The following is a 27,990-nucleotide window of genomic DNA, read 5'->3' as shown; positions in this document are numbered from 1 at the left end:
CTGTCTGCGGGGCTTCCGTCCCCATCACAGGAGAGTGGCAGAGGCGGACGAAACCACTGCTGAGTCCTGTCAAACCCCAACACAATACATGTGAGTTAACCATATCCGGGACCCCATGTGGGTCACGACAGCAGCAGCCAGTAAGAGCCTTCCCTTATGGGTGTGCATCAGGGTCGCTCGTATGACCGCCTCCATGAGAGCAGAGCTGCCCCCTAGGAGGGCCTGTCCGCCTGAGCCAGGGTACGAACCAGCAGCTCTGAGAACACACCACCCCAGGAGCCCGAGACCCAGGCCACTGCAGGGGCCGCTGCACACCGGAGACAGGCTCCCTTTCCAGATGAAAACCAGACATGGCACAGGAAAAAAACAACTGAAATAGATTTATTCTGAAACAACCTTCATTGTTTAAAAATCATTTTCTCAGGGCACCTGGGTGGCTCAGTGGGTTAGACCTCTGCCTTCTGCTCGGGTCATGATCCCAGGGTCCTCGGATCGAGGCCCGCATCGGGCCCTCTGCTCGGCAGGGAGCCTGCTTCCCTTCCTCTCTCTGCCTGCCTCTGCCTACTTGTGATCTCTGTCTGTCAAATAAATAAATAAAATCTTAATAAACAAACAAATAAATAAATAAATAAAATCCTTAAAAAAATCATTTTCTCAAAGTATGAATTTGTTTCAAATCAATGAGACTATTTTGATGCAGCAAAATAATAATATAAACTTGCAAGCAGTATCAATGATGTTCACGTCCACAATTAAAGGAAAAAGAAAAAATTCAAAAGGACACGGGACAGAGGGCTTTCCTGTCCCTTGTGAAGCCGCCCGGGGCTTTCGACAGCGCCCGCCGCAGATGCCCAGATCACGTCCCGGGATTGGAAGGGGCTGCAGCAAACCAGCCACAACGAGACTCGGCGAGAAGCGTTTGGGGGAGCCCGTTTGTTTTTCCTCTTTAAGAGACCGACCTTGATTTTGAGCACTGTGCCTCTGCTACTCTGGGGGGAAACCACAGTGAATAACTACTTTGTGTTGCAGGTGTGAGTGTCCCAACGGCACCCACAGCCTTGGCCGGAAACCAGGACTGGGAAAGCCACATGAAGAGGGACAAGCGGCGGGCAGGGCGCCCGTCCTGGAGAAGGGGCCGCCACGGCACAGGGAGCGAGCGCGGCCACCAGCAGCAGCCAGCGGCCGGGCAAGGCAGTCTGAGGCCCGCCCTGCGCTTCCCGTCCTGGACGCCTGTTCCTCTGCGGGCGGAGGGCGGCCGCCCCTGCTCCCTGCCTTCCCTCCGCAGGTCCCCAGCGGCGGGGCGATGCAAGCTCCGCTCCCCCGCAGGGTCGGCACAGCTGGGAGGCCGGTGCCAGGCCAAAGGCATCCAGGTCGGAGGGAGGCGCCCAGCAGGACTCCCGGGAGGCCAGCGGCACAGGCACCCCTCCAGCGTCCGTCAGGAACGCTCCCCGGGGCCCCCGCATCGTGGGCACAGCCTAGTCAGAGGAGAAAAAAAAGACCTTTTTTTTGGCTTGTTTTGGAACAAGCCAAATGGTATTTGCTCACCGCTCTAGTAAGTTCTTTGTTTCTCATAACAGGGCTTTGTTTAACACTTAAAAAAAAAAATCCCCTTGGTGCCCGAGCCTCAGAAGCAAGAGCAAACATTTCCCTCAGGGCTCCCACATCTTACTTATCAAAGCTGTTTTCAAATGCCCTAGTTCGACACCGGTTTGAAAGGAGGGTTTCCCTGTCTTCCAGGACGCCCTGAGGCTGGGACAAGCACGCAGGGGCGGGGCCGTGCCCAGCGGGCCTGCTGACTCTGGAAAATGCTGTCGCGTCAACTCCTGAACCGCGACCGAGAGACGTAACCAGTGTTATTTTTGGACGCACCTTGGTGCCATACTCCAGAAAGCCTCACTTCTCTCTCACTAAAGGCCTCATCTCAAAAATGCTCAGATAAAATAAAGTTTAAGAAGAAAGGAAACAAACTCATCTAAAACATACAAAGTCTTCAAAGCCAAATTATCATCCATCTGTCCACTAAAACCAGAGGCAGGGACTCTCGTCCCTGAGATGAGCATCCGCGGGAACTGTCCCCCGTGCTCTGCACTGTGAAGGGAACCTCCTTCCAAGCCGCTCCGGCTGGCCGCCAGACAGCGGGAACGACCGGCTGAGCGGACGCTGGGAAGGCCACACTTGCGGCCTGAAGCTGACCCCTGACCAGCCCCCGCCACTGATGAGCCACACTCTCCCTTCTAGTAGGTCCACTGCCCAGTCCCCCCGCGCCCTGAGCCAACAAAAACGCGCGCTCACGCGCCGAGTGCCTGAAACCGGCACAAACGCTCCCTCAGTCCGTCCACCCCGAATGCCAGTGAGCAGCCGCTCTCCCTTCCCCGGCGGAAACCGCACCTCCGGGACACGGGGAGCCTCCAGCTGCGCGCTGGAGGCCGCAGAGACTGTGGCGCTTGCCGTGCGCCCTGGGTGTCCGCATGGGAGTGAGCCGGCGGCCGCCGGGAATGTTCTCGGCCCGCGGCCTGCATATCACTGCGGCTGCAGCAGCGCGGAAGCCCGCGGTCCTTCCCAAGCCCGCACAGCACAAGGACGATCGTCTCCGACACACAGACAACAAGGCTGTAGGTCACGGAGACCGTAAACCACGCGCGAGTGCCTAACTGCAGCTGCGCTGCTGAGGGAGAACGCGCTCTCCCGGGTCAGGACCAGCCGCAGCGGGAGAGGAAGGCGGCTGCTCCGAGACGGCGGTCATCGCCATCGCGGCCCTGGCGCTGCGGAACCCCCAGAGCACCCGGTGGGTGGGCGGGGCCGGGGGCTGCTGTCAGCTGGGGCGTCACCCCTCCTGCCATCAGTGCCCCTCCGCGGAGCCCCAGCTCACCCGGGCGGAGGGCGGCCGGCTCTGCCGCGGCTACCGGCCTTCGCTCCTCCCGGCCGCTGGGCTCCAGGCCCCACCAGGACGGCAGGGGCGGCAGCTGCACGAGACCCCCAGGCCACTCTCTGGGCAGCAGGAGCCCACAGCCTGGCAGGAAAGACGGCACGGGCTCCCGGGGACTGGGGCTGAGGAGGGCACCGGGGCAAGGAGCGGGCGGACACAGCCGGCTGGGCACCGGCTTTGCTGCATTCTCCTTCACTTGTCGTGCCCTGTGCGCCCTGATCGTCCCAACGTGCGGAACCCGGGCCGAGAACCCTGGGAGGAAGACAGGACAGATGTCCTGTGCTTCGGGAGAGCGCGGCACAGCACAGAGTTTTCTCAGCCTGAACCAGTCCATAAGGAGGCTGCAAGCATCCTCTGATTTGGGGTTTTCTGTGATACAGACATCCCTGAAAACGGAATCAAACGTATCTGACCTATACTTGAACGCAATGAGCCTATCATTCCGAGAACTTCCCAGTCGGTTCTAACAAACACCAACCTTCACGACATGAACTGACTCTGACTAGAAAAGTACGTGTTGGAAAATACTCAAATACATGAGGTGTATAACATAACAAAACGCTCCCCTCCACGCCGCCTCCGGACTCACCTCCCCAAGGCTAACAAGCTCGTCTCTGTTCATCTACTCACACACCTTCATCTGCGAAACCGGATTTTTTCAAATTAAAAAAGTATCATGGTGGGGCGCCTGGGTGGCTCAGTGGGTTAAGCCTCTGCCTTCAGCTCAGGTCATGATCTCGGGGTCCTGGGATCGAGCCCCACATCGGGCTCTCTGCTCAGCAGGGAGCCTGCTTCTCCTCTCTCTCTGCCTGCCTCTCTGCCTGCTTGTGATCTCTGTCTGTCAAATAAAAAATAAAAATCCTTAAATAATAAAAAAATTATTTAAAACTATATCTCGGCACGACTGACAAGAATGTGAAGAGACCTAATGAAGTGGCCTGGGAGCGAGCCCTGAGGCTGTGCAGGCGGCAGCCGTCCTTGGCCAAGCCCACAGCTCCCCGTGGAAACTCCCGCTGGCGTCGCTGCGGACACCGACGCGCCGATCCTAAGATGCAGAGGGACATGCGAGGGACCCAGGAAGAGGCAAAAGAATCTGGAGGAAGAACAGAGCGACAGGACTCGCACTTTCCAATTCCAAAACCTCCTCCAAAGCTCCAGGAACCAAGACGGCGACGACGGGAGGACAGGCCCAGATCAACGAAGCGCGACTCGGAGTCCGACAGAAACCCGCGCGCGGGTGCTCGGCTGATGTCTGCGGGGCGGCCAAGGCAAGTGTGCAGCCCCGTGCCGGTGACTAAAGCTGGGCCCTCCCGAATGCCGTCTCCAAAGAGAACCCCCAACGGTCCAAGCACATGAAATGTAAACGTAAGAGCTACGAACAGAAAACACAGAAGAAAACCTCTGGGACCGTGAGCTGTGCGACACCAAAAGCCTGGTCTGTAAAGGAAAGAAACTGCTGAAAGGAAAGAAACACCTGAAAATCACATGTCGGACAAAGGATTTGTATCCAAAATATATAAAGACTCCACAAGAGGAGTCCAGGTAATGGGCAACAGTTGTGCAGGCCACCAAGACCCAGGGGCAGCGGGCAAGTCCCCAGAGACCCTCCGCACACTGGGTTCGGAGAAGTCAAACACGGCCCCGGGGAGCGCCGCGCACACCCACAAGGCAGCGGGGATGGCGCGAAGCGCGGGCGAGGGCGGGGAAGGGAGCCGGCTCACGGCCGTGCTCCGAGAGCCCTGGGGAAGCACAGAACAGGGCAGTGAGATCCCCAAGGCCTTCCCCCCTCTTCTAGCCCGAGGACACAGAGCCGGCCCGCAGCACAGGCTTTTCCCGTCCTCACCGAGGGCTCCCCCGGAGAAGCACACCCACCCTGTGCGGACAGGGTCCCCAGACAGCCCAGCGCGACGAGGCCACACGGGCCAGACTCTGGAGCCAGAAGAGGCCGAATGGGACACCACCTCCCTATGCGGACGGTGTGCCGGTCTGTTTTGCTCCGATCAAGCGCAGAGCGGCAGGCGCGAGGGCATGAGGCTCCGCCGGCCCCCAGCCCGCGGGCCCCACAGCTCTCCGTCTGCTGGGAGGCCTGGTCGTCTTCCGGGCCGTGGCTCAGACTCCACCGTATGCCCAGCCGGGAGCCAGCAGACTTACCTTCCACCAGTTTTCTTAAAGGTTTTATTTAAGTCATCTCTGCACCCATGTGGGGCTCGAACTCAAGACCCCAACATCAAGAGTCACACGCCCTTCTGCTGGGGCCAGCCGGGCGTCCCAGAGCTGCCTTCTGCTTATCCTCCGAGAGGAGCTTGTGCAGTTTCGTTCTCCGTGCCCCTCCTGTGCACTGATCTGCTGCGCTCACATCGTACACCCTCCGCCTCCTTCTCTTGGGGGCACACATGGGGTCCCCCCAAATCCTCTGTACCTGTGGCCCAAGCACCCTCACTGCACAGCCGAGGAGAGACGGGGGCCCTGTGGGTGAGACCCCGTGCCCCCCCGGAAACGGGGCACGCATGGTTTCAGAAACACTGGGGCACCATAGAAACTCCGGAGACAATCAAAGAACAAAAGAGAGAAAAGAAAAGCCATCACTAAGCAGTGAAACTCAGCCAGGTGTCTGCGAACACAGCCGCGTGAGGCCGATCGATGGGGCGACAGCTAATTCCCCAATAGGTGTTTTAAGTGCATTTGTAAACGGCCTCTTGTTTGTAAAAGGGTCTGGAACAGGACCAAGACCCACGGGCGCACCAAATCCTGAAGCAGGGGAATTCCACGCTAACGCAACAGCCTTACTCAGATATAAACGCGCGGAAGGAACCCGAAGAGCTCTCCTTACTTTTTTTGATGTTGAAGTTGAAGCTGAGGCATAACTGACACACGCCGGTCTACGTCCTGGGAGCGGGACAGCAGGGGCCACGCTCTGGAGACCTACAGGACGACCACCGTCAATCGAGGGAACACCCATCACCGTACGAAGTTACAGACTGTTCCTTCTTGAGATGAGGACTTTCATCTGCCTGCTGCAGTGCCACCAGCCCCGGTCACCCTGCTGTCCCCCACACTGCCGGGACAGAGTCATTCCGCAGCCGCAAGTTTGGGCTTTCGTCCTCCGTTGCCCGTTTCACTGTGGCCCCCACTCCGGCCCTCCAGGGCCCAGCTGTTCTCGGACCTTCGGGGTTTGGGGCTTTCAGATCCCACCTGTGAGATCCTATGGTATTTCTCTTCCTCTGACTCATCTCACTTAGTATAATACCCTCAAGGTCCACCCACGTTTTCACCAATGGCACGATTTCCTTCCTTTTTAGGCTGCTATCCTGTGTGTGTGCGCGCACATGCGTGTGTACACACACTGCCTGTTCTGTCCACTCGTCCATCACTGGAGAGCAACTTTGGGGGCTTCCAGGTCTTGGCTGCTGCAAATAACGCTGCCGGGAACACGGAGATGCTGACGGCTTGAGCCGGGGTTTGCGTTGTCTCTGGGTAAAGGCTCAGTACTGCAGTCTGTTTCAGTTCGGGGACGCCCCGCAGTTTTCCGGACCGGATGCAGCAACCGGCACTCCCAGCAGCAGGGTGACGCGGCTCCCCTCTCTCCGCAGCCTCGCCAGCACCTGTCACTTCTAGTCTTGCTGTGTGACTCCCGTGCTGACTGGTGCGAGGTGACGCCTCCCTGGGGTTCGGAAGCGCACTCCCGGGACACCGAGTGATGCCGAGCTCCCTTCCACACGCCCGTCAGCCATCTGTGTGTCTTCTTCAGAAAAGCGCGTATTCAGGTCCTCGGCCCGTTGGTAAATCAGATGATTTACATTTTTGGAGTTGAGCTCTGCCAGGTCTTCATGTACTTCGGAGAGCGCACAGGCACGGGACCACAAACCTCCTCTCCCATCCTGCAGGCGGCCTTTTCGTCCTGTCGGTGGCTTCCTGCGCTGAGCAGAAGCTTTCCCGATGGACCTTGTCCTGCTCCTTGATTTCTGCTTTTGTTGCCTTTGCATCTCATTATTACTGTGTTTTCAAAATACTGGTTCAATATTATAGTGTTTATCTAAAATTAGTAACAGTTACCCTAACAGGTTTAGTTACCCCAACACTTCAGAAATCACACCGGAAGGCTCCCATGTCCCTTAGAGGGTTTCTACCCAAGCCTGCCGACAGGCACGAGCCACTGCCCTGCGAACTGTCAGACCTGCCAGGGGCCACTCACCTCTGCACTCGAGCCTTCCAAAGCCCCGTGTCCCTCCCACAGGCTCGCAGGCAGGTGGCGCGCACAGCTGCCCGCGTGAACACGGAGAGAACGCACAGCATACAGCAAGTGGGAAAGCAGGGCTATCACTCAAGTTCCAATGATATAATCTGCTGTTTCCTTAAAAAAAAAAAAGGCTCTGCGGCGGACACAGCAGCCAGCGCCATGCTCCAGCAGACGCGGGACACTGCGGAGCTGGACCCCCGTCATCCCATGGTAATTGCTTCAGGGGACAAAAGACACAAGATGAGACAGAAGTACAGACTGCAAAGACCTCCTCATGCCGGGAACATTTCAGCACGGGAAGAACAGCGGGCATCACAGGCCCAAGCCATCAGACAGCACGCATGCTGTACTTTCTCTGGACAGTCGAAAATATTTTGCTTTATCAAAAACCCTCATTCTTGTCATCAATTTCCATACGTTACTCTAACCTCCAGGGACACTATCAGTGCTCCTCAAGCACGGAAAGCACGAAGAGCTAATGTGACGCTGGCCCTGGGCAGACCCCCAAGGGGTGGGGACAGTGTCTAAAGGCCCGGCTGCCCCTGCCCCTCACTCCTCAACCCAACAAAATCCAGCCCCAGCACCTGCCAACTGACTGAGACATCTCGTCTTCCTACAGGGAGAACGGAGAGTCCGGGGACCACCTCACAACTTCACAAACGTTACTGAAGCACGTTCTGCTGAAAATACAGCAGGTCTCAGACAGGACAGGAACGCAGAAACTGCCCACATAAAGTAGGAAGAAGGCAAACAAAGCGTCTGGGTCACAGGAATCTAGAACATTCTAGATTCGGGGATCCGTTTGTGACCCCCTGAAGTAACATCCCTAAGTGAAATGGGAAATCCACGCATGAGCTTTCCACGGCAGGGCCAGGCACCACACTGCTGGCCTCAGAACTAAGCCGCGTGCCGGGGTCAGGGACCACGGAAGCCGGACGAGGCGCCCGGAGAGAGCGGCAGCAGCAGACGAGGCGCTCCGTGGGGACGAGAGGAAGAGGGAAGTGTGGGTGCACAGGCGCGTAGGGCCAGAGGCTCACTCTGGCCCCCGAGAGGGCATCAGAACCCCTCAGCCCCTGAGGGGCCCATCTCCACTCAGAGCTGAGGGCTCTTGGGGACTCCCCAAGGTGAGAACTGCCAGCGCAGCCACACAACATTCAAAATGTATTACTGTGCGGCATCTGGGGGGCTCAGTCGGTTAAGTGTCCCCCTCGGACTGAGGATGTGACCCCAGAGTCGTGGGATCGAGCCCCGCATCGGGCCCCCTGCTCAGCGGGAAGCCGGCTTCTCCCTCTGCCGCAGCCCTGCCTCTGCTCGCTCGCCCTCTGTCAAATAAATACGATCTTTTTAAAAAAGTCTTAATTACTATAAAACCCTAGAAATACAACATCGACTAAACCTTTCACTGGCTCTAAGGAAACATTTCTGCTTCTCAGGATGCACATCTGTGCTGTCCCCTGCTCTGAGTCGAGCAGACTAGAAAGAGCTCAACTCAGGAAACGCACGAAGGAACGGACACTTGGAAGCACCGCATGGCCGCTGAAGGGGTTCAAAGGTCCCGTGTCCGGGAAAGTCTTGAAAACCAGAAACACATGTAACGAACTTACATGATCAGTGCCTCCCACTCGAAAAAGTTCTCTTCATTCATGGGGCCTGCAGGGGAAAAAAACAATTTCCACAATGAATTGTGAAGGCAACACTGGCGATCAGAAGTAGGTTATAAAGAGGTTAAGTGCAGTGCCTTACCTGCCACAATTCCTTCTGGAGGATTCAGCGTTAGTTCTATAAAACGAAAAAGTAAAACCATTATGAAACACAATGTGTATTAGGCTGGCATTTTAAAAAACACTTTTTAAAAGTATGTAAGAGGGGCGTCTGGGTGGCTCAGTGGGTGAAGCCTCTGCCTTCGGCTCAGGTCATGATCTCAGGGTGCTGGGATCGAGTCCCGCATCGGGCTCTCTGCTCAGCAGGGAGCCGGCTTCCCCCTCTCTCTCTGCCTGCCTCTCTGCCTGCTCGTGATCTCTGTTAAATAAATAAATAAAATCTTTTAAAAAACGCACACAGTTAAAAGTCTGGTCACAAGACCATTCAGACACGGATACTCCCGGTCCCCTCGGAGCTCTGAGGAGCAGCCCAGAGCCACGGGCAGCAGCGATCTGAGCAGCCCGCGAGGCCACGGCGACAAGACGCGGCCGAGCACTGATGGTCCGTCACACGTCTCTGCCCAGCACTCCTCCGGCCAGTGGACACGCAGGGGCAAAGGACAGGCAAGGGCCCTGCCTTCAGTGAGCTCAGGCGCTCGGGAAGGGAGACTGCAGACAAGGACCACTCGTGAAGAAAGTTCCAGGTACCAGAGAGTACGACGTGACAAAGTGAGAGAAAGACATGCCCGCGGGGGCAGGGGACGCCTCGCTGTGAAGGTGACACTGGAGGGGCTCCTTTTTTTTTTAACTGAGATAGAGCTGACTTATCCCATGTTAGTTTCAGGTGCGACACAGGGAGCCGGTACCGTTTATATTCTGAAATGGGCGCGGTACGTCGTCTGGTTAGTTAACGTCCACCAACACACGCTCACAAATCAGTTTTTCTTCCAATAAGAACTTTTAAGATCTACTTTCTTAGCAACTTTCAAACGCACCACATGGCATTATCAACTGCAGGCGCCGTGCTGTGCGTGACATCCCCAGGCCTCGCTCCTCTTGTCACCAGTACCTTCCGACCACTTCCACGCTTCCTGCCCACGGCCCATCCCCCGCGGCTACCACGAGGCCGTCCTGAGTCCGGGAGCGGCCGCTCTGATTAAGATTCCCTGCGCGAGACAGACCACCTGACACTCGTCTCTGTCTCACTCTGCTTAGTGTGACGCTCTCGAGGTCCCTCCAAGTTGTCGCAAACGGCAAGATTTCATACTTTGTTGTGGCTGAGTAACACCCCCTGGTACAAGCATTATCCATAACAGCCCCCAAAAATGAAAACACCCAAATATCTATCTATAGAAGATGAGATTAAGAGACTGTGGCAGGGTCACACAAGGCAACAAAAGCGACAATAAATGATGCTACACACAACATAAAGTTGTGCGAGGAAGCCAGGTGTCTACCTATCAACACAATACTCCTCACGCTACATACATACGCACGACCCAGAACACACAACACAAACTACATGTATAGCTAGGTTACACTGACTACGTTCATTAAAAACCCGGCAAGCTGAGCGCCAACGTTTAAGAACCCAGGCTTCGGTGGAAAAACAAAGCAAGCTGGTGATTCTCCTGCGAAGACAGAGCTGCTCTGGGGCGTGGCAGTCCCACACTGTGGGGTCCTGGGGAGCTCAGACTTCTTGCTTACCCGGGGGCGGCGATGCTCGGGGAGCTCACTGAGGGGAACATGTCTTTCCTGCACCTGTCCTCACACCAGCGGATTCCAAATTAACTTTTTAAAAAAGACTTATTTATTCGAGAAAAGATAAAGAGCACGAGCAATCGGGAGGGGGTGGGCAGAGGGAGAGGGACAAGCGGACCCCTCGCTGAGTAGGGAGGCTGACACGCACCCACAGGGACTCGATCCCAGAACCCTGATATCATGACCTGAGCCGAAGGCAGACACTTAACTGACTGAAACACCCTGGTGCCCTTCAAATTAATAAAGGATTTTAAGAGTTGTTACCACGACAGTCTAGATGGGGAAGGAGCTGGCTTGAGTCAGAGTAGTAAGTGAGAACTGGGGTCCCGGCGGGGGGGTCCGTTCTGCAGGCAGAGAGGAAGAACAAGGCTGTTCCCGGGTTCCTGGCCAAACAACTAAGCGAACGGTGGCACTATTCCTGTGACGGAACAGGAAGGGACAGGCTTGAAGGGAAAGCAGGAATTTTCATGTAAACACATTAAAATGGAGACCAGGAAACAGACAAGTCAAGGGCTTCTGGGCGGCTCAGCTGGTTAGTCATCTGACTTGGTTTTGGCCCAGGTCATGATCTCAGGGTCAAGGGATCGAGCCCACGTCCGGCTCTGCATTTAGCCAGGAGTCTGCTTGGGATTCTATCTCCTTCTCCCTCTGCCCCTTTCCGCCACTCACTCTCACTCTCTAAAACACGTAAAATAAACCTTAAAAAAATAAAAAGGCAATAGAACAGGCAGGTGGCTGGAGGGACAAGTGCGAGGCTCCAGGGAGAGACGACACTAGCCGTAGAAATCTACGTGCACACGGAAGGGACAGAGCCGCCGGGCAGTCCCCCAGGGAACACCTGGAAACTCAGGTGCCACCGGCAGGTCTCCACAATGACCAGGGAGTACCACCGCCACGGAGGGAGAAGGGACCAGGAACGCTCCACATTCTGCCAGGAACGAGTCCTCCACAAGGAATACGAGCTGCCGAGCCAGCCGGATCCACTGAGAGCCACAGAAGTCATAGCCGGCCGCGGGAAGGGAAGGGCCAGAGCGGGCGCCCAGAGGAAGCCGGGGAAGCAGGGCAGCAGACGCCTCGGAGCGGGCACCAGGTGCGGATGAGGAGGAGGGGTACCAGGAAGGCCGAGCCCCTCGGGTGGGGCAAGACAGACTCTGTCGCAGCCCCTCGTCGCGTCTCTGCGTGACAGCCGACCAGGAGAGCGGCCCCAGGGGATCCCAGAACCCAGCTCCCCAGGCTCCGCACACCCAGTCATCTGAAATCCAGTCTAGTTTTCACGTCTAAAGTCAAATCACCGTATTACAAGAAAAACCCAACAGATTAAAGCAGGTGAGTTACAAACCGCTGTGCCTGAGAGAGCACAACAGTAGAGACGGCACTGGTTCCCCGGGAGCCCTGAAGGGGTGCTTCCCCGCAAACAAGCTGGCTGTGCTCTTCACCTGCGGCCCGCTGGAAGCGCTCACCCTCCCCGGAGGGAGGCCGGAGGGTGCTCTCTGGGCGGCTGCAAGCACCCAGCACCCGGCGCGGCCCACCCGCATCCTGACTCGACAGCGGCACCTACTGGTCAGAGGGGAACTGCGCGGCCCAAGCTGCCCCGAGGGAAAGGGGTCCTGACTCTCCTTTCTCCGCTTTGTTCCAAACACACACCCGCAGAGCTTTCACGTTTACTGGCAAAAGCAAATTCAAAAAGAAAAACTCTTAACAGTATCAGAGAAGTCTGCACAAACCATAGCACTGAACCCTTGAGAATGCTAATTTGTTCAAAACATTTTAATAGTGGCTTAAAAAAGTCACCACACAAAATGCAATAGAAACTCAACTCCGACCCAGCGATCCCAGTCTTGGAGCCTCCCCTAGCAACAGATACACTGGTAAAAACAGGAAAAGAGGTAGGCATTAGGCTATTCATTTCAGAATTATTTGTAATAGCAAAACACTGGAAATTTGACCCAAATATCTATCAACAGGGGACCAGTCAGTCAAATCATGATTCTTCTACCAACGGAGTATTTCGCTGCTGGAAGAAAAGATACACGCTCTCTGTACAGGTGTACAACGAAATGAAAAAAAAAAAAAACCACAGAAAGTGGAGAAAAGCTTGTACCGAGGGTCTGTAAAGAGATGATTAAATAAAAATGAGGCTGTTAAGGGCCTGAGTCCACCAGGCCTGGTGTTCTCGGACGACCAGCACCCAGCCCCAGGAGGATGGCACCCACACACACCCCCAGGAGAGAGGCTCCGGAAGAGCCAGGCCTGCCCCCAGCTGGACGTCAGACCCAAAGACAATATTTCTGTTGTTGGAGGCCCTACTCCCAGGTATTTTGTCTCTGCAGCTCTAGAACACGAACACGGTCCTCGAGCAGGCGCGCGGCCATCTGTAAGTAATCTGCAGGGGAACCCTGACCCTTAACTCACGGCGCGCCCAAGCCTTTCCCTGACACTGACCACAGATGACCAGGAGAAACTACACCGTACTGAGAAAGACACGTGATTTGTCATAGGAGAAAATCGTAGCAATCTCCCAGTAGGCTGGGGTTTCTTAAACACGGAGAGCATGAAATATTTTGGAAGTAAACAGACTGGACTTCAGTGAAATCAAGAAATCCTCTGCTCTTCAAAAGGCTGCGCTACGGAAACTCAAAGGCACACCACACGGGCTGCTGCTCCGGCAGTGCCCTCCGGTCACACAAAACCAAGGAGTTCTAAGGCTCTGCTAGACAACAGCATGCATAGGGTTAACACTGTAATGTACACTTAAAAACTGGTAAGAAGAGGAAATTATGGGGTTTTTTTTTAACCACAATTTTAAAAAAGGGCAAGCCTCAGTTTAAGGGAAAATATTTACAAAACATCCAACGAAAGACTGTAGATACATTATATAAAGAACTGTTACAACTTACCAAGAAAACAATATACTTGAAAATCAGCAGAAGACTCAAGACCCAGGATGGCATGAAACACACAGAACAATGCTCAGTGTCATTGATTAGGAAAGCACCTATCGGGGCGCCTGGGTGGTTCCATCGGATGAGCATCTGCCTTCGGCTCACGTCATGATCCTGAGGTCTTGGGATCAAGTCCTGCGTTGGGCTCAGTGCTCAGCAGGGAACCTGCTTGAGATTCGCTCCCCCTCTGCCCTTCCCCCAATTCACATGCACGTACACTCTCTCTCTAAAATAAAATAAAGTCTGGGGGCGCCTGGGTGGCTCAGTGGGTTGAGCCTCTGCCATAGGCTTGGATCGTGATCTCAGGGTCCTGGGATCGAGCCCCGCATCGGGCTCTCTGCTCAGCAGGGAGCCTGCTCCCCTGCCCCGCCTGCCTCTCTGCCTCACAGAGACTTGTGATCTCTCTCTGTCAAATAAATAAAAATCTATAAAAAAAAATAATAAAAGTCTTAAAAACAAAATAAAACCCTAAAGGCTGGCTGGGCCATAAGCACACATCAAGCAAGTGAGGAGGAAACCACGCTGAAGCAGCGGGGAGAGGCTGGGACAGAATCCCAGCCCTCCTCGCGGTATCTCACAACCAGGAGCAAACGCAAAATCCAGAGCTTCTCCCTGAGCAGCAAAAGGTTCCAACCTCACAGCAGCGCCCCGACTTCTAAGACGTACACTTGAATAGACAAGCCCCCAAACACCTAACTTTGAAATCCCAGGGGACTCGCATCCCGAGACCGCAAGACAGGAGTAATTCGGGAAGGCTCCCTGGAGCGGCTTGCACACGGGGACCCAGGCGCCCCGGGGCCCAGCTCAGAGGGAGTCCGTGGCTTGTGCCTAGACCGAAGAGAAGCAGGCTCACCTGCGTCTGTCGGGGCGCCGGCCTGAGGGCAGGCACGTGATCTGACACACACACACGTCAACAGCCTGCTGGGTCACTCTCCACTGGGAACGGGGACTTGGGGGCCACCCTTGCCCCCACCCTTTGCTGGGCTCTGGGGCACCAGCATCTCCCTGAAGGGAGCTTCTATGCGTACCTAGTGCCCTGATTTCTGGGGCTGTCATCCACCGAACAGCTCTCGATCACCTGGCTCTGCAGGCCAGGGACACTTGGGCACCCGCTCCCAGGAAACTGTAATAATCAGTATCACACAGAAAGGAGCTCACACTTATCTGGTGTCCCAAATTCTATGCCTGCTTCTGGGGACTTCTCTACATCACCTGACTCCGGCAGCCAGTGGGACTTACGCTGTGGGTTCTGGAGGACCCTAACCAGTGAAGGAAGGGTTCTTAAACAGGCAGTACCCCTGGGAAAGCAAGAAGCCACAGATTCAGGAGCCGGTCTCTCTGTGCAGGGGGCCCTGCACTGGGTGTGGAGCGGGGGTCTCTCTGTGGATTCTCTCCCCTTCTGCCCCCTCAACTCCCTCTCTCCCTCTCTAAAAACAAACAAACAAACAAAGAAGTTGCAGAGAGAGGAATACAAAAGCTGACTGAAACACAGCCTAGATGAAGCAGAAGAAAGGGTCAGCTCAGTCAAGGAGTGGAGCTCAGGTGATCAGAGCAGCAAGAAGAAAAAAGAAAAAAATGTGAAGATAGGGATGCCTGGGTGGCTCAGTGGGTTAAGCCGCTGCCTTCGGCTCAGGTCATGATCTCAGGGTCCTGGGATCGAGTCCCGCATCGGGCTCTCTGCTCAGCAGGGAGCCTGCTTCCTTCTCTCTCTGCCTGCCTCTCCATCTACTTGTGATTTCTCTCTGTCAAATAAATAAATAAAATCTTTAAAAAAAAAAAATGTGAAGATAGCTTAGGGGCTTATAGGACAATATCGAACAGACTCATATTTGGATCACAGGAAAAGAGAGAGAGAGAAAAGTTCAGAAATCTCCTTGAAGAAGTAACAGCTGGGGGAAAAAAAAAAGTAATGGCTGAAAACTTCCCTAATCTGGAGAAGGAAACAGACATCCAGATCCAAGAAGCCCAGAGAGTTTCAAATAAGAGGAACCCAATGGGACCCACACCAAGACATATTATGGTTACACGTCAAAAACTAACGACCAGGAGCGAATCTTAAAAGCAGCAGATGAGGGAGGGGAGGTCGTGGCAGGAGGATGAATCAGCAGCAGGAGAAAAACAGCTTCTTACGGACAAGGAAACCCCTTAAGTCTCAGCGGATCTTTCAGCAGAAACTCTGCAGGCCAGAGAGAGTGGCACGACGTACTCAGTGCTGAAAGGAAAACCTCTAACCAAGAGAACTCTACCCGGCAAAGCCATCATTCGGAAGTGAAGACGTAAAGTGTTTTCCGGAGAAACAAAATCTCAAAGAGTTCATCACCACTAACACGGCCTTCAAGGAATGTTCTTCTTTAAGCTGAAAAGAGGGGGTGTCACAAGAGCACGTGTGAAAGAATAAATCTCACTGGAAAGTTGAATATATAGTAAAAGTAGTGGGTTAAGCACTTAAAAAGCTAGGATGAAGGTTAAAAGACATAGGAAGTAAAAAATAACTGATTATGATAATTAAAGAACACAGATAGGGCGCCTGGGTGGCTCAGTGGGTTAAGCCACTGCCTTCGGCTCAGGTCATGATCTCAGGGTCCTGGGATCGAGTCCCGCATCGGGCTCTCTGCTCAGCGGGGAGCCTGCTTCCTCCTCTCTCTCTCTGCCTGCCTCTCTGCCTACTTGTGATCTCTCTCTGTCAAATAAATAAATAAAATCTTAAAAAAAAAAAAAAAGAACACAGATAAAAGAATGTACAGTAGGACATCAAAATATCAAATGTGGGGGTGAGGGAGAGTAAAAGTGTTGAGCTTTAGGAACTTAAGTCATTATCAACTTAAAACAGACTGTTACAAGCATAAGTTGTTATAGGTAAGCCTCATGGTAGCTAGCCACAAAGCAAAAGCCTGGGGCAGACCTACAAAAGATAAAGAAATACCAGCGTACCACCTGAGAAAGTCATCAAACCACGAAGAAGAAAGCAAGAAGAAGAAAGGAACAGAGAGGAGCTACAGGAAATGTGAGAAGGGACGCCTGGGTGGCTCAGTGGGTTAAGTGTCTGTCTTTGGCTCGGGTCATAATCCCAGGGTCCTGGGATCGAGCCCTCCATCGGGCTCCCCACTCCGTGGGGAGTCTGCTTCTCCCTCTGCCTGCTGCTTCCCTGCTTGTGCTTGCTCTCTGTCAAATAAATAAAATTTAAAAAAAAAAAAAAAACTTTCAGAAAACAATTAACAAAAATGGCAACAATCACATGCTAAGTAATTACTTCAAATGTAAGTGGACTAAACTCTCCAATCAAAAGACAGGGAGTGGCTAAATGGGTAATAAAAATCAAGAGCCGGGGCACCTGGGTGGCTCAGTCCTTAAGCATCTGCCTTTGGCTCAGGTCTATGATCCCAGGGTCCTGGGATCGAGCCCCGCATGGGGCTCCCTGCTCTGCGGCGAGCCTGCTTCTCCCTCTCCCACTCCCCTTGCTTGTGTTCCCTCTCTCACTGTGTCTCTCTCTGTCACACAAATAAATAAAATCTTTAAAAAAAAAAAATTCAAGACCCATCCCTATACTGCTTACAAGAGATGCACTTGAGATGTCAGGACACACACGCTACAAGTAAAGGGATAAAAAAGATGTTCCATGCAAATGGAAACCAAAAGAAATCTGGAGCAGCTATACTTCTACCAGACAAAACAGACTTTAAAACAGAGACTGTATTAAGAGATAAAGAAAGGAATTACATAACGATAAAGGAGTCAATCCACAAGAAGATGTAATATTTGTAAATATTTAAGCGCCCAACACAGGAGCCCCTGAATATATAAAGCAAATTTTGAGAGACCTAAAGAGAGACACAGACAGTAATACACTAGTAGCAGGGGATTTTAATACCCCACTTACATACAGAAAATCAGTAAGAAAACACCGGCCTTAAGTAACACGTTAGACCAGATGGGCTCAACAGATATTTGCAGAGCATTCCATTCAAAAGCAGCAGAAGACACGTTGTTCTTAAGTGCAAGGGGAACATTCTCCAGGACAATTTACATGTTAGGCCAGAGAATAAGTCTTAACAAATTTAAGAGGAGTAAAATCATACGAAGCATCTTTTCTGATCACAATTATGTGAAACTAGAGATTAGTTACATGAAGAACACTGGAATATTCACAACATGCTACTGAAAAACCAATGAGTCAATAAAGAAATCAAAAGAAAAATTTTAAAAAATACCTGGAGACAAAATTAAAACAAAGAAAATGTGATATACTAAAATTAATGAGATGCAGCAAAAGCCGTTCTAAAAGAGAAGATCACAGTGAAAATTCCTATGTCAAGAAACAGGAAAAATCTCAAATAAAGCACCTACTTTACACCTCAAGAAACCAGAAAAACCAGTGAAGCCCAGAGTTAGCAGAAGGAAGGAAGGAACAAACATTAGAATGGAAATAAATGAAATAGACTAAGAAGACAACAGAAATGATGAAACTAAGAGCTGGTTCTTCAAAAGATAAAATCGACACACCTCTAGCTAGACTCACCTCATTAAATGGAGAGAAGACCCAAACCACAAAAGTAGAAATGAAAGAGATGTTACAGCTGACACCACAGAAATACAAGGGATCACAAGAGACTACCACGGACGACTGCCGGCCAACAAACTGCACCTAGAAGAAATGGATGAATTCTTGGGGAACACACAACCTCCTAAGAGTGAAGCATGATGAAAGAGAAAATCTGAACACATGGATGACTGGTCAGGAGACTGAATCAGTAATTAGAAACCTCCCAACATACCCAAGTCCAGGACCAGATGGTTTCACTGGTGAATTCTACCCAACATTCAAAGAATTAATTAATACCAGCTCTTCTCTCAAACTCTTCCAAAACAAAGACAAAACAAACAAACGAACAAAAAACAGATGCGGAGGGAACATTTTACAAAGCCAGTTTCACCGTAATACCAAAACCAGACAAGAATGTCACAAGGAAACTACAGGCCAATATCCCTGGTGAACACAGATGCAAAAATCCCCAAGAAAATATTAGCAAACCCAATTCAACACATAGTAAGAGGATCATAGAGCATAATCAAATGACATTTATTCCAGGAATGCAAGAATGGTTCAACATCTGCAAATGAGTCAACGGGACAGACCATATTAACAAAATGAAGGATAAGAATTATACGATTATCTCATCTGGTGCAGAAACTCTCAGCAAAGCAGGTGGAGATGGAACACAACTCAACATAACAAAAGCCATATATGAAATCCCACAGCCAACACCAGACTCAATGGTGAAAAGCTGGAAGGTTATCCTCTAAGATCAGGAACAAGATAAGGATACCTCTTACCACTCTTATCCAACAGAGTAGGCAAGAAAAAGAAATAAAACACATCCGAATTGGAAAGGAAGAATTAAAACTGTTACTATCTACAGCATACATGACATTATACATAAAATAAAACACATCCGAATTGGATGTGTTAGAATAACACATGTTAGAATAAACAAATTCAGTAAAGTTGCAGGACACAAACAAAATTAATACACAAAAATCTGTTGTGTTTCTATACATTAATAGTGAATTATCAAAAAAAGGAATTAAGAATTCCATTTATAACTGCATAAAAATGAATAAAATACCTAGAAATAAACTTAACCAAGGAGGTGAGAGACCTGTATGTTTAAAACTACAACACACTGTGGCACTTGGGTGGCTCCGTTGGTTACGCATCTGCCTTTAGCTCGGGTCACAATCCTGGGGTTGAGTCCCGCATCGGGCTCCCTGCTCCATGGGGAGCCCGCTTCTCCCTTTCCCTCCGCCTCTGCCTGCCATTCCCCCCTGCTTGTACGCTCTCTCTGACAAATAAATAAAAATAAAATCTTAAAAAAAAAAAACCTACAAGACATTAATGAAAGACAGAAATGGAAAGACAGCCTATGCTCATGGATTGGAAGAATGAAATTATTAAAATATCCATACTACACAAAGCAACATACAGATTCAGTGCAATCTCTATCAAAATTACAACGGCACTTCTCAAAAAATAGAGCATGCCTAAAAATTGTATGGAACCACCAAAGACCCAGAGTAGCCAAAGCAAACTTGAGAAAGAACAAAGCTGGAAGCATGACGCTCTTTGATTCCAAACTATATCACAAAGCTACAGTAGTTAAAACACCGAGAACTGGCATAAAAGCCGATACTTAGATTAGTGGAACAAAATAACCCAGAAATAAATCCACACATATATGGTCTATTAACTTAGAACAAAGGAGCCAAGAATACACAATGAGGAAAACACAGGTGAGTACACTTTTCAGACAAAATGCTGTTACACAGAGTGTAAACACAACTTTTACATGTACCAGGAAACCAAAGAATCCACGTGGCCAGCTTGCCTGTAATATTCACTTTCTTGTGGTCTGAAACTCAACCCACAAGATCGCCAGGGTAAGCCTGTATGCAATGGAATATTTGGAGGGGGAAGAACTGTTGCAATTTTCAGGAACAGGGACAGAGCTGGAGGACATCAAGCGAAGTGAAGTAAGACAGAACACCCAGCATCTCCCACACGTAGAGGCGACAGTGTGTATAAGAAACAAGGTCAGAGATACAAAGTGCAGACGGGTGGCTGCCAGAGGTGGAGAAGCTGGGGGGGGGGCGGAAATGAGTGAATTGTTCTGGTTTGGGGTTCTTTTTTTTTTTTTTAAATAAATTGAATTTAAAACAATTTAAAAAACAAGCACAGAAAGTGGTAGAATACATTAAGATGTCTTAAAAATTAAGAAAAATGTAAAACTACAATGACAGACCACACTACACACCAAACAGAATGACTAAACATTTAAAACCCCATCACACCAAGCGTGGACAAGGCAGTGGAACCACCACTTTGATACACTGACGGCAGAAATGTAAAACTGTACAACCACTCGGGAAAACAGTTTGGCTGTTTCTTTAAAACTCAAACATTAACCTCACAGGTGAGCCATGCATTTGCCCGAGAGATGAACATGTCTGTCCACGGAAAGACTCCAGCACTGCTGGAGGATTATTTATATTGACCAAGAAGCAGAAACCGCCCAAAGGTCCACCGAATGCAGGAACATGCTCTGGTCCGTGCAGACGGCAGACGGTCACCCTGCAGCGGAAAGGCCACAACTCGCAGGACGGACGGCTACAGAGTCGCACTGGATGAAAAAATCCCGAGGAGAGAAAAGACGAGACAATCTACAGTGACTCAGAGCAGATGGGTCGGTCGTTACCCGGAGTCCAGGGCCCAGGAAGGCACAGAAGAGCTGGATCCAGAAGCAGAAGGACTTGTGGGGCAGTGGGCACGCCCCTCATCCTGACTGTGGCCAGGGCTTCAGTGGTGTGTGCATCCCCAAAAGTCATCGCACTGTAAACCGAGTATATTAACGTGTTGTGTGTAAGTTAAACCTTAACGAAACAGCTTTAAAAAGAAAAAGAAAGACAGCTGGGGAGAAAGACGCCACAAAGGCTGAACGAAGACGAAGAACAAACTTACAACATGCGCGACCAACCATGGACCGGGGTACGCAAAGGCGTAGAGAACATGCGAAAGACACCTACAAATCAGTAAGAGAACGACAGACCACTCTGGGAATTTGGTAAAAGACAAAACGGGCATTTCACAAAGGAAAACACATAAGCCACCTACAAACGTGACAGGACGCTCAACTTCCATCACAGCACACGAATTAAAACCACAAGGGACCATGTCCTTAGACACGGCCGTGCCCGATGTAGACCGTGCCCCACACCAAGGTGTCAGGGAACGTTCCAGGCAATGCGCACAGGGACAAGCACACAGAGAACCAGGCTGGCATGAACCAGGAACGTGGATTACGTGGATTACGAGCTCCGTGGCTGTCTTACACCCCGGATACAGACTTTGCACAAAGGCACCAGCCATGGCCACACCAGCATCATATACACACACACACACACACATACACATATAAATAAAAACTGGAAACAACCCAAGTGCCCACCCATGAAGGACGGGATGAATTCTGGCTTCTTCATGAACTCGACCACCACCCAGCAGTGGAAAGGAGCCACAGCTATGGGCTAGGACAGGCCTAACTCTCAGAGTCAGTGCTGAGAACACACACTGCACGATTCCATCTCAATTCTTAAGACAACAGCAGGCAAAAACGAACAGTACGCTGCCTGTAAGCCCGTTAAGCAGCAGAACTCCGAAGAGAAGGAAAGGAGCCCGTCACTGGACTTCAGCGGCAGTAACCTGCGGGGGGCGGGGGGCGGCACAGATTTCCAGCTGCCGTGAACGCTGCTTCTTGGGGGGGTGTCCTGCGTACAGATGTCATGTACCGTTTCATTTTCCATCTGAACAGACCCATTTACCTCTACACGTACAGTACGCTTCACAACACAGAGGGTTTTTGAAAACTTCAAAAGGGATACCTACTGCCAGGGAGAAAGGACAGTGACCAGAGGGACGGACAGGAGTCTGGGGGTTCGGGGAAGCCTTCTGCAGGGGAGCAGGGTACCCAGGGGAAGGAAGTGCTGATGCCCAGGATGTGGCCGGCGGGCTGAGGGCACAAGGGTCAGCAGAAGTCAGAGAGGCAGGGCTCAGCGCCAGGCCTTTGGTTCTCACAGCAACAGAAGGCGCTGGGCAAAGGGACGTGAGCTGACAAGCTGGAAGGGGCTCTCCCCCCGCTGCGCGGAGAACAAAGCAGGACAAGGGCAGAAGAGAAGACCCTTCAGGACTGTCCTGGCTGTAAGCCAGGCCACAGCTGAGCGGCTGGGCCCAGCGTGGGACCCCAGATAAAGTCTGAAGGTGGGACAACAGGTTCCACGGGAACAGAAAACAGAAGGAGTCATCAAGGGCGAATCTAAGGTTTTGGGCCCGAAACCATGGAAGGGGGCTGCCGGCCCGACACAGGGGACTGCGGGGAGCGCTGGGGCGGGCAGGGCAGGCGCTCAGCTCTCCACGTTCAAGTTTGCGGTTCTTATTCAGTACGGCCTAGGTGGAGCACAGCCCCAGAATCTGTGACTGCGACCTTGTTTGATGGTGATCCTGCTGGGGTGGGGGGGTCACTGGACGAAGGTGGGGTCCTAAGCCGATGCCTGGCAGCTCCCTAAAAGGGAAGACAGGCGGAGATGAGAGTTACACTGCCACAGCAAGGAGCAGCAAGGGCTTCTGGCCACCAGCAGCTGCCGGAGGCTGAGAGGGCCCCCCCCCAACGCCTACAGAGTGTGGCCCTGCCGACACCTTGGTCTGGGCCTTCGGGCCTCCAGAAGAGCCGCAGAACGAATTCCTGCTTCGTGAAGACACTCGGCCAGCGCTACGTTGTTAAGGAGACCCCGAAACCCAATGCCGGAGTCTATTTCTCACGCTCGTCGGGAAGGCTGGATGTGTGACAATACAACTTAAAAGAGATCCACACGGGATCTGGGGCACCTGGTGGCTCAGTCACCTGAGTGTCTACCCCCGATCTCAGCTCGAGTCTTCGTCAGGCTGGGTGTGGAGCTTACTTTAAAAATAAAAATAAAATAAATTTTAAAAATACAAAAGAAAAAAACCTGGGTTCTTTTTCTGACTCTCCCTTTTCTGGTTCTAAGAACCGAGGCAAAACATTCTGCCTCTGATTCAATTTCCTGCAAGATGGGAAACACCGGGGGCCGAACAGAACCCCACGCCAGGTTCCCGAGCCCGTAGATTTCTGCAGCTCTGGGACTATTCCCAAGTACGAAAACGTCCGCCTGAGCCCTCTCCCTATCACCTGCTGAAACCTCACGTCACAGAGAGGCTGTTCCACAAAATCCACCCGCACGACGGACGCGCCACCCTCAAGTGGCGAGACAAACGGGACGCTAATCCGCGAAAGATGAGGCTGACTGGGATTTTATGATGTTTCTAGATCCAGCAACAGCACAACTCCCCTCGGTGACATACTGTACCCGCTGTCCTCCGATGTCAGCACAAACTCGTGACTTAGAACAGCACTCGCTGGGGGCGCCTGAGTGGCTGAGTCAGTGAATTCGGCTCAGGTCATGGTCTCAGGGTCCTGGGATCAAGTCCCACCTCGGGCTCCCCACTCTGGGGGGAGTCTGCTCCTCCCTCTCCCTCTGCCCGCTCCCCTCGCCCCGACCCCACTCTTGCTCTCTCTCTCTCAAATAAATAAATAAAAACCTTAAAAAAATAAAAAACAGCAAACCACCTATGGGTGACATGCCAGTTTCTGCGTGTCACAAGGGCAGGTGGTTCTCCGCGTAGAGTCTCAAGGGACAGCGTCAAGGTAGGGCTCCTGGCAGGTGCCACCCCACATTCACTCAGGTTCTTAGGAGAACTCAGGTCCCTGCGGCTGTAGGACAGAGGCTCCCCAGGGATCAGTCCTAGGTCCTAAGGGCCACCCCCGTTCCTCGGTTCCTGGTCTCCCGCGCATCTTCCACGCCAGCCACGGCAGGGGGAGTCCTCTTCCTGCTTTGAACTTCCCGAACCTCCCCTCCCGCCCCACCCCTCCTCCTTCCTCTACAGTTTTGGGGGATTATTGGGTTGTACCCCAATAATCCAGGTTACTCTCCCGACCTGTACGTCGGCTACTCGGTAACCTCCAAGTCACACCTCCAGAGTGCCCCCCAGCAGCGCTAGACTCGGGCCTGGCGGGTGGAGCAGGGCAAGCGAGCTCACGGAGACGCCGGCGGGTTCCGCCTTCCACAACTACCCCGAGACGTCCCGTTAACACAGAAAAACACATATGGTGCCACTTTGGAAGTCAAGTGTTACCAGCATTCCATTACTGCAAAGGACAGGAGTGTTGAAATAAGACGAGGTTTTTGTAAATCCAGAAAAAGCAAAAATAATCTTTCCTAATGCAACTATCCTCAGCAATTACAAGGTCAACAATGCAGAGTCGGGGTCAGAGCAGCAGCACAGGCTCCCCTGACCCCTTCCTACAGACCAGAGACAGCGACGCTCGCTGCAGCCCCGAACTGGGACTGAACGGACTAACGCAAACCGAGAAACACCGACCGGCACGGTGAGAATGACAGGTGTCCCCGCGCACGACCCCAGCCCAACTGCCCACGAGGAGGCAGAGGCAGCAGCGTCCCACTCCCACCCAACCCTCTGTTCCCACTCTGCCTCCCGAAAGCACTCCCACAGCAGAGGACACGGGCTGCGAGCGGTAAGGAAACCCGTATCCTGATGAGCCCACCTCTGCCCGCCCGCGCCCCGCGCTGGCCTGCTGCAGCCACACACGGGCTCTCCCCGCGCAGGGCCAGCTGGTTAGGACACTGGGCTCCCTGCACGTCTACCAGTTACTCTGGCTCACTTCCAACCTTCTGAAGGCGTCCTCCGGGTCATCACAGCAACAGCCTGGAGAACTGAGAGCCACCCACGAATCCTCCCAGAGCAGCCGAGGCAGAGGTGAAGGCCACGCTGGGCCACGAGCTACTAAGCAGCAGCAGGTGCACCCCCTGACGTTGGCCGTGGAGTCGCGGCTCTCCACCCCAGGCGGGCTGCGGCCTGTGTCCAGCAGCAGCTGGGGACACGTTCCACACACCCGCTGCGCCGTGACTTCTGCCAGCTCCTCCACGGGAGCGCTCCGCTGGAAACGGGCAGGACGCGGGATGTTCCCGCTTCTCGGTCCGCCGTGCTCTCCCAGACATCAGGCACTTCCCCGGCTCAGCAGGCGCCCAGGTGTCCGAGCACCCCCGGAAGAACGACACACCGGTCCCTTGGAACAACGCCCAAATCTGACCTGTCGCCGCCAGCGCATCACAAGGCGCTTTTCCTCCAGCTGCAGCTTTGGTCTCAACCTATGGGCGCCCCATCGGTTTCCCCACGTGCCCACCGGCTCCCCCGTGGCGCGGGTGCAGGGCTCCGCGGGTGCAGGGCTCCGCACGACAGGAGCCAGGCGCAGACGCTGACGTGGACGCTGACACTGACAGTAACACGGACCCTGACAGAGACACGGACACACGCAGATGCGGACACAGACGCGGACACAGACACGGACACGGACGCAGACACATGCACACGGACAGAGACACACGCAGACACGGACACACGCAGATGCAGACACAGACACGGACACATGCAGACACGGACGCAGACAGGGACAGACGCAGACACGGACGCAGACACGGACGCAGACACACGCACACGGACAGAGACACACGCAGACACGGACACACGCAGATGCAGACACAGACACGGACACATGCAGACACGGACGCAGACAGGGACAGACGCAGACACGGACGCAGACACGGACACACGCAGACACGGACACAGACACGGACACGGACCCGGACACGGACCCGGACACGGACACAGACATGGACACTTGCAGACACGGACACGGACACGCGCGGACACGGACACGCGCACCCCCCGCGGACGCAGCGCCCCAAAGTCCACTCCTGCAGCGACGCTCACCGAGCGCGGCGGGCGGCGCCGGCCCAGGACGACGCGGAGACCCGGCCGCCGCCCGCCACTTACGGGACCGGAACCCGCGCTCGCGGTGGCCAACGGGCGGCGTGACTCCGGGGCTCGGCCGTCCCCTACCTGCCCGTCGCCCCAGCTCCGCCCGCGCGCAGCCGCCGGGCCACAGCCGGGAACCGGGGCCGGAGGAGGGCGCGGGCCGCGGGTGTGGGCGGGAGGAGGGGCAGGGCCGCGGGGTCGGGGTCGGGCCGCGGGGTCGGGGTCGGGGTCGGGGTCGGGGTCGGGGCCGGGGTCGGGGTCGGGGTCGGGGTCGGGGCCGGGGTCGGGGCCGGGGTCGGGGTCGGGGCCGCGGGGTCGGGGCGGGAGGCGGCGCGGCCCGCACGCACGTTTGTACTCCGCCATCAGCCTCTTGAGCGCCGTCCCCGCCATCGTCCCGGCGACAGCCGCGCGTCCGGCCTCGCCTCCTCAGCGCGGGCCCCTCCCGCCCGCCGCGGGCTGCTTCCGGGTCGTCGCCGGGGCCGGAATCCCTTCCGGGGCGCGGCGCGCGCCTGCGCAGTGCCGGGGGTGCCGGGGGTGCCGGGGGCGGCGGCGCAGGGGCGGCGTCGGGGGGCGTCCGGGCGTCGCGGTCGCGGGTCCCCGGCTTCGGCCCGCGCCTCGGCCGCTCTGGGGGTCCGGGTCGCGAGCGGCGCCCCGCCTCCCGTCGGCCGGTGTCCCGGAAAGCCCGGAGCCGCGGCGCCCGCGGACGGGGTGGCGGCCGCCTGTTGCATCACACTGGCCGGGCCTCGGGAGGGGCCGCCCGGGGGCCGCGCGCGGAGGACGGCGGCCGGGGACGGGGCGGGCCGGGGACGGGGCGGGCCGGGACCCTGGCTGCAAGGCGGGCGCGGAGCCCGGCGGGCGGGGCGGGGCGGGCGGAGACCGCATCGGGCGGGGGTCCTTGCACAGGTGACCCCGTGGCGGGGATGGGCACCGAGGGCCGCGCCCGCAGGCCAAGCGCGCGTGGCAAGAGCCGTTGCGGGGCGACGTTCGGGCCCAGATGCCGTCAGCCGAGAGCTTCGGGTCTGCGGGTCCGACAGGTCGCGGACGGCCGTGCTCCGCGGGCGCCGGGAGAGAGAGGGCGCACAGCCGCGTGACCCGACCGCTGCCCTCCGGCTGCCCCCCGCTGTGTGATGGGCCCCGGGGTGAAGGAGTCCTTTCTCAGTTCTCAGCGTGGCGCTCGGACCCAGTGGGCCCGCTGTCCCGCGCCGACCCTGCCGTGCTGCGCCGACCCTGCCGTGCTGCGCAGCCCCATTCCGAACGACTAGGACAGTGAGCGGACTTGTATGTTGTGGCGCTGCCGCGCGAAGATGCACACACCTTAAACCTTAGAAAAGAAGTTTCAGGGTCTGGCGGCTCCACTGGTCACGGCCCAGGTCACGATCCCAGGATCCCCTGCTCCGGGGGAGCCTGCTTCTCCCTCTGACTCTGCTTCTCCCCCTGCCTGGGCTCCCTCCCCCTCTCTCAATAAATAAAATCTTAAAAAAAAAAAAAAAGTTGTTGCGTCCACAGCATGCATGTCCTACCCACATCCTACACTCCTGTGTAGAAGTGACTGGGGAACGTCCTGTACCGAACTCCAGCATCCCTCGGAACTGCTGGTTACTGTCTGCCTCCTGCACCCAGAAAACACGATCCGCAAGGCCAAGCAGTTTCCGTCTTGTTCACTTGTGGAGCAGCGTTAGTGCCCGAGCGTGGCAGTCCACGAATGCTGAACTGAGTGAATTTTGTCAATGCAAACACCTCCCACACGTGCCTATTTTAGGGTAGAAGCACACAGAATGTACGCCAACACTAGCTTCTCAGATGGGGAGGCCACGCACCGCACAGAGGACGGGTCTTCAAACACCAACCTTGAGAAGCCCAAATTTCTGTCCCCAGCCATCCAGATGATGCTCTGGAGAGGAAAAGGGTCACGGTACTAGTTCCCAGCCACAGGCTGGGAGAGCTCGTGAGGAAGGAGGGGGACAGCCAGGACTGCCATGTGTGACCTGCCAGGGCGCAGAGGGTGACCGTCAGGTGAACACTCC

General features: G+C 54.3%; 1 protein-coding gene across 2 annotated transcripts in view; it reads right to left on the bottom strand.

Annotated features, from left to right (window-relative positions):
* Positions 1-26,457, bottom strand: part of UBE2G2 (ubiquitin conjugating enzyme E2 G2) — a 33,038-nt gene extending 6,581 nt beyond the window's left edge. Inside the window, exons 1-3 of one of the 2 annotated variants that reach the window (XM_045084342.1) lie at positions 26,314-26,457; positions 8,907-8,942; positions 8,768-8,813 (exon numbers count right to left, since the gene is read on the bottom strand). In XM_045084342.1, the coding sequence (XP_044940277.1) occupies positions 8,768-8,813; positions 8,907-8,942; positions 26,314-26,356 (125 nt within the window). In that variant the 5' untranslated portion in view covers positions 26,357-26,457. Of the gene's footprint in view, positions 1-8,767; positions 8,814-8,906; positions 8,943-10,828; positions 10,923-26,313 lie in introns of those variants that run through there. The other variant, XM_004762277.3, reaches the window with a different exon arrangement.
* Positions 26,458-27,990: the final 1,533 nt, after the last annotated feature.

This window comes from Mustela putorius, unplaced genomic scaffold (genome assembly GCF_011764305.1).
Source record: "Mustela putorius furo isolate JIRA1106 unplaced genomic scaffold, ASM1176430v1.1 tig00000765_pilon_pilon_pilon, whole genome shotgun sequence".
Taxonomy (NCBI): domain Eukaryota; kingdom Metazoa; phylum Chordata; class Mammalia; order Carnivora; family Mustelidae; genus Mustela; species Mustela putorius.
The sequence above is the reverse complement of the archived record's forward strand: the minus strand, read 5'-3'. Positions and strand labels throughout refer to the sequence as shown.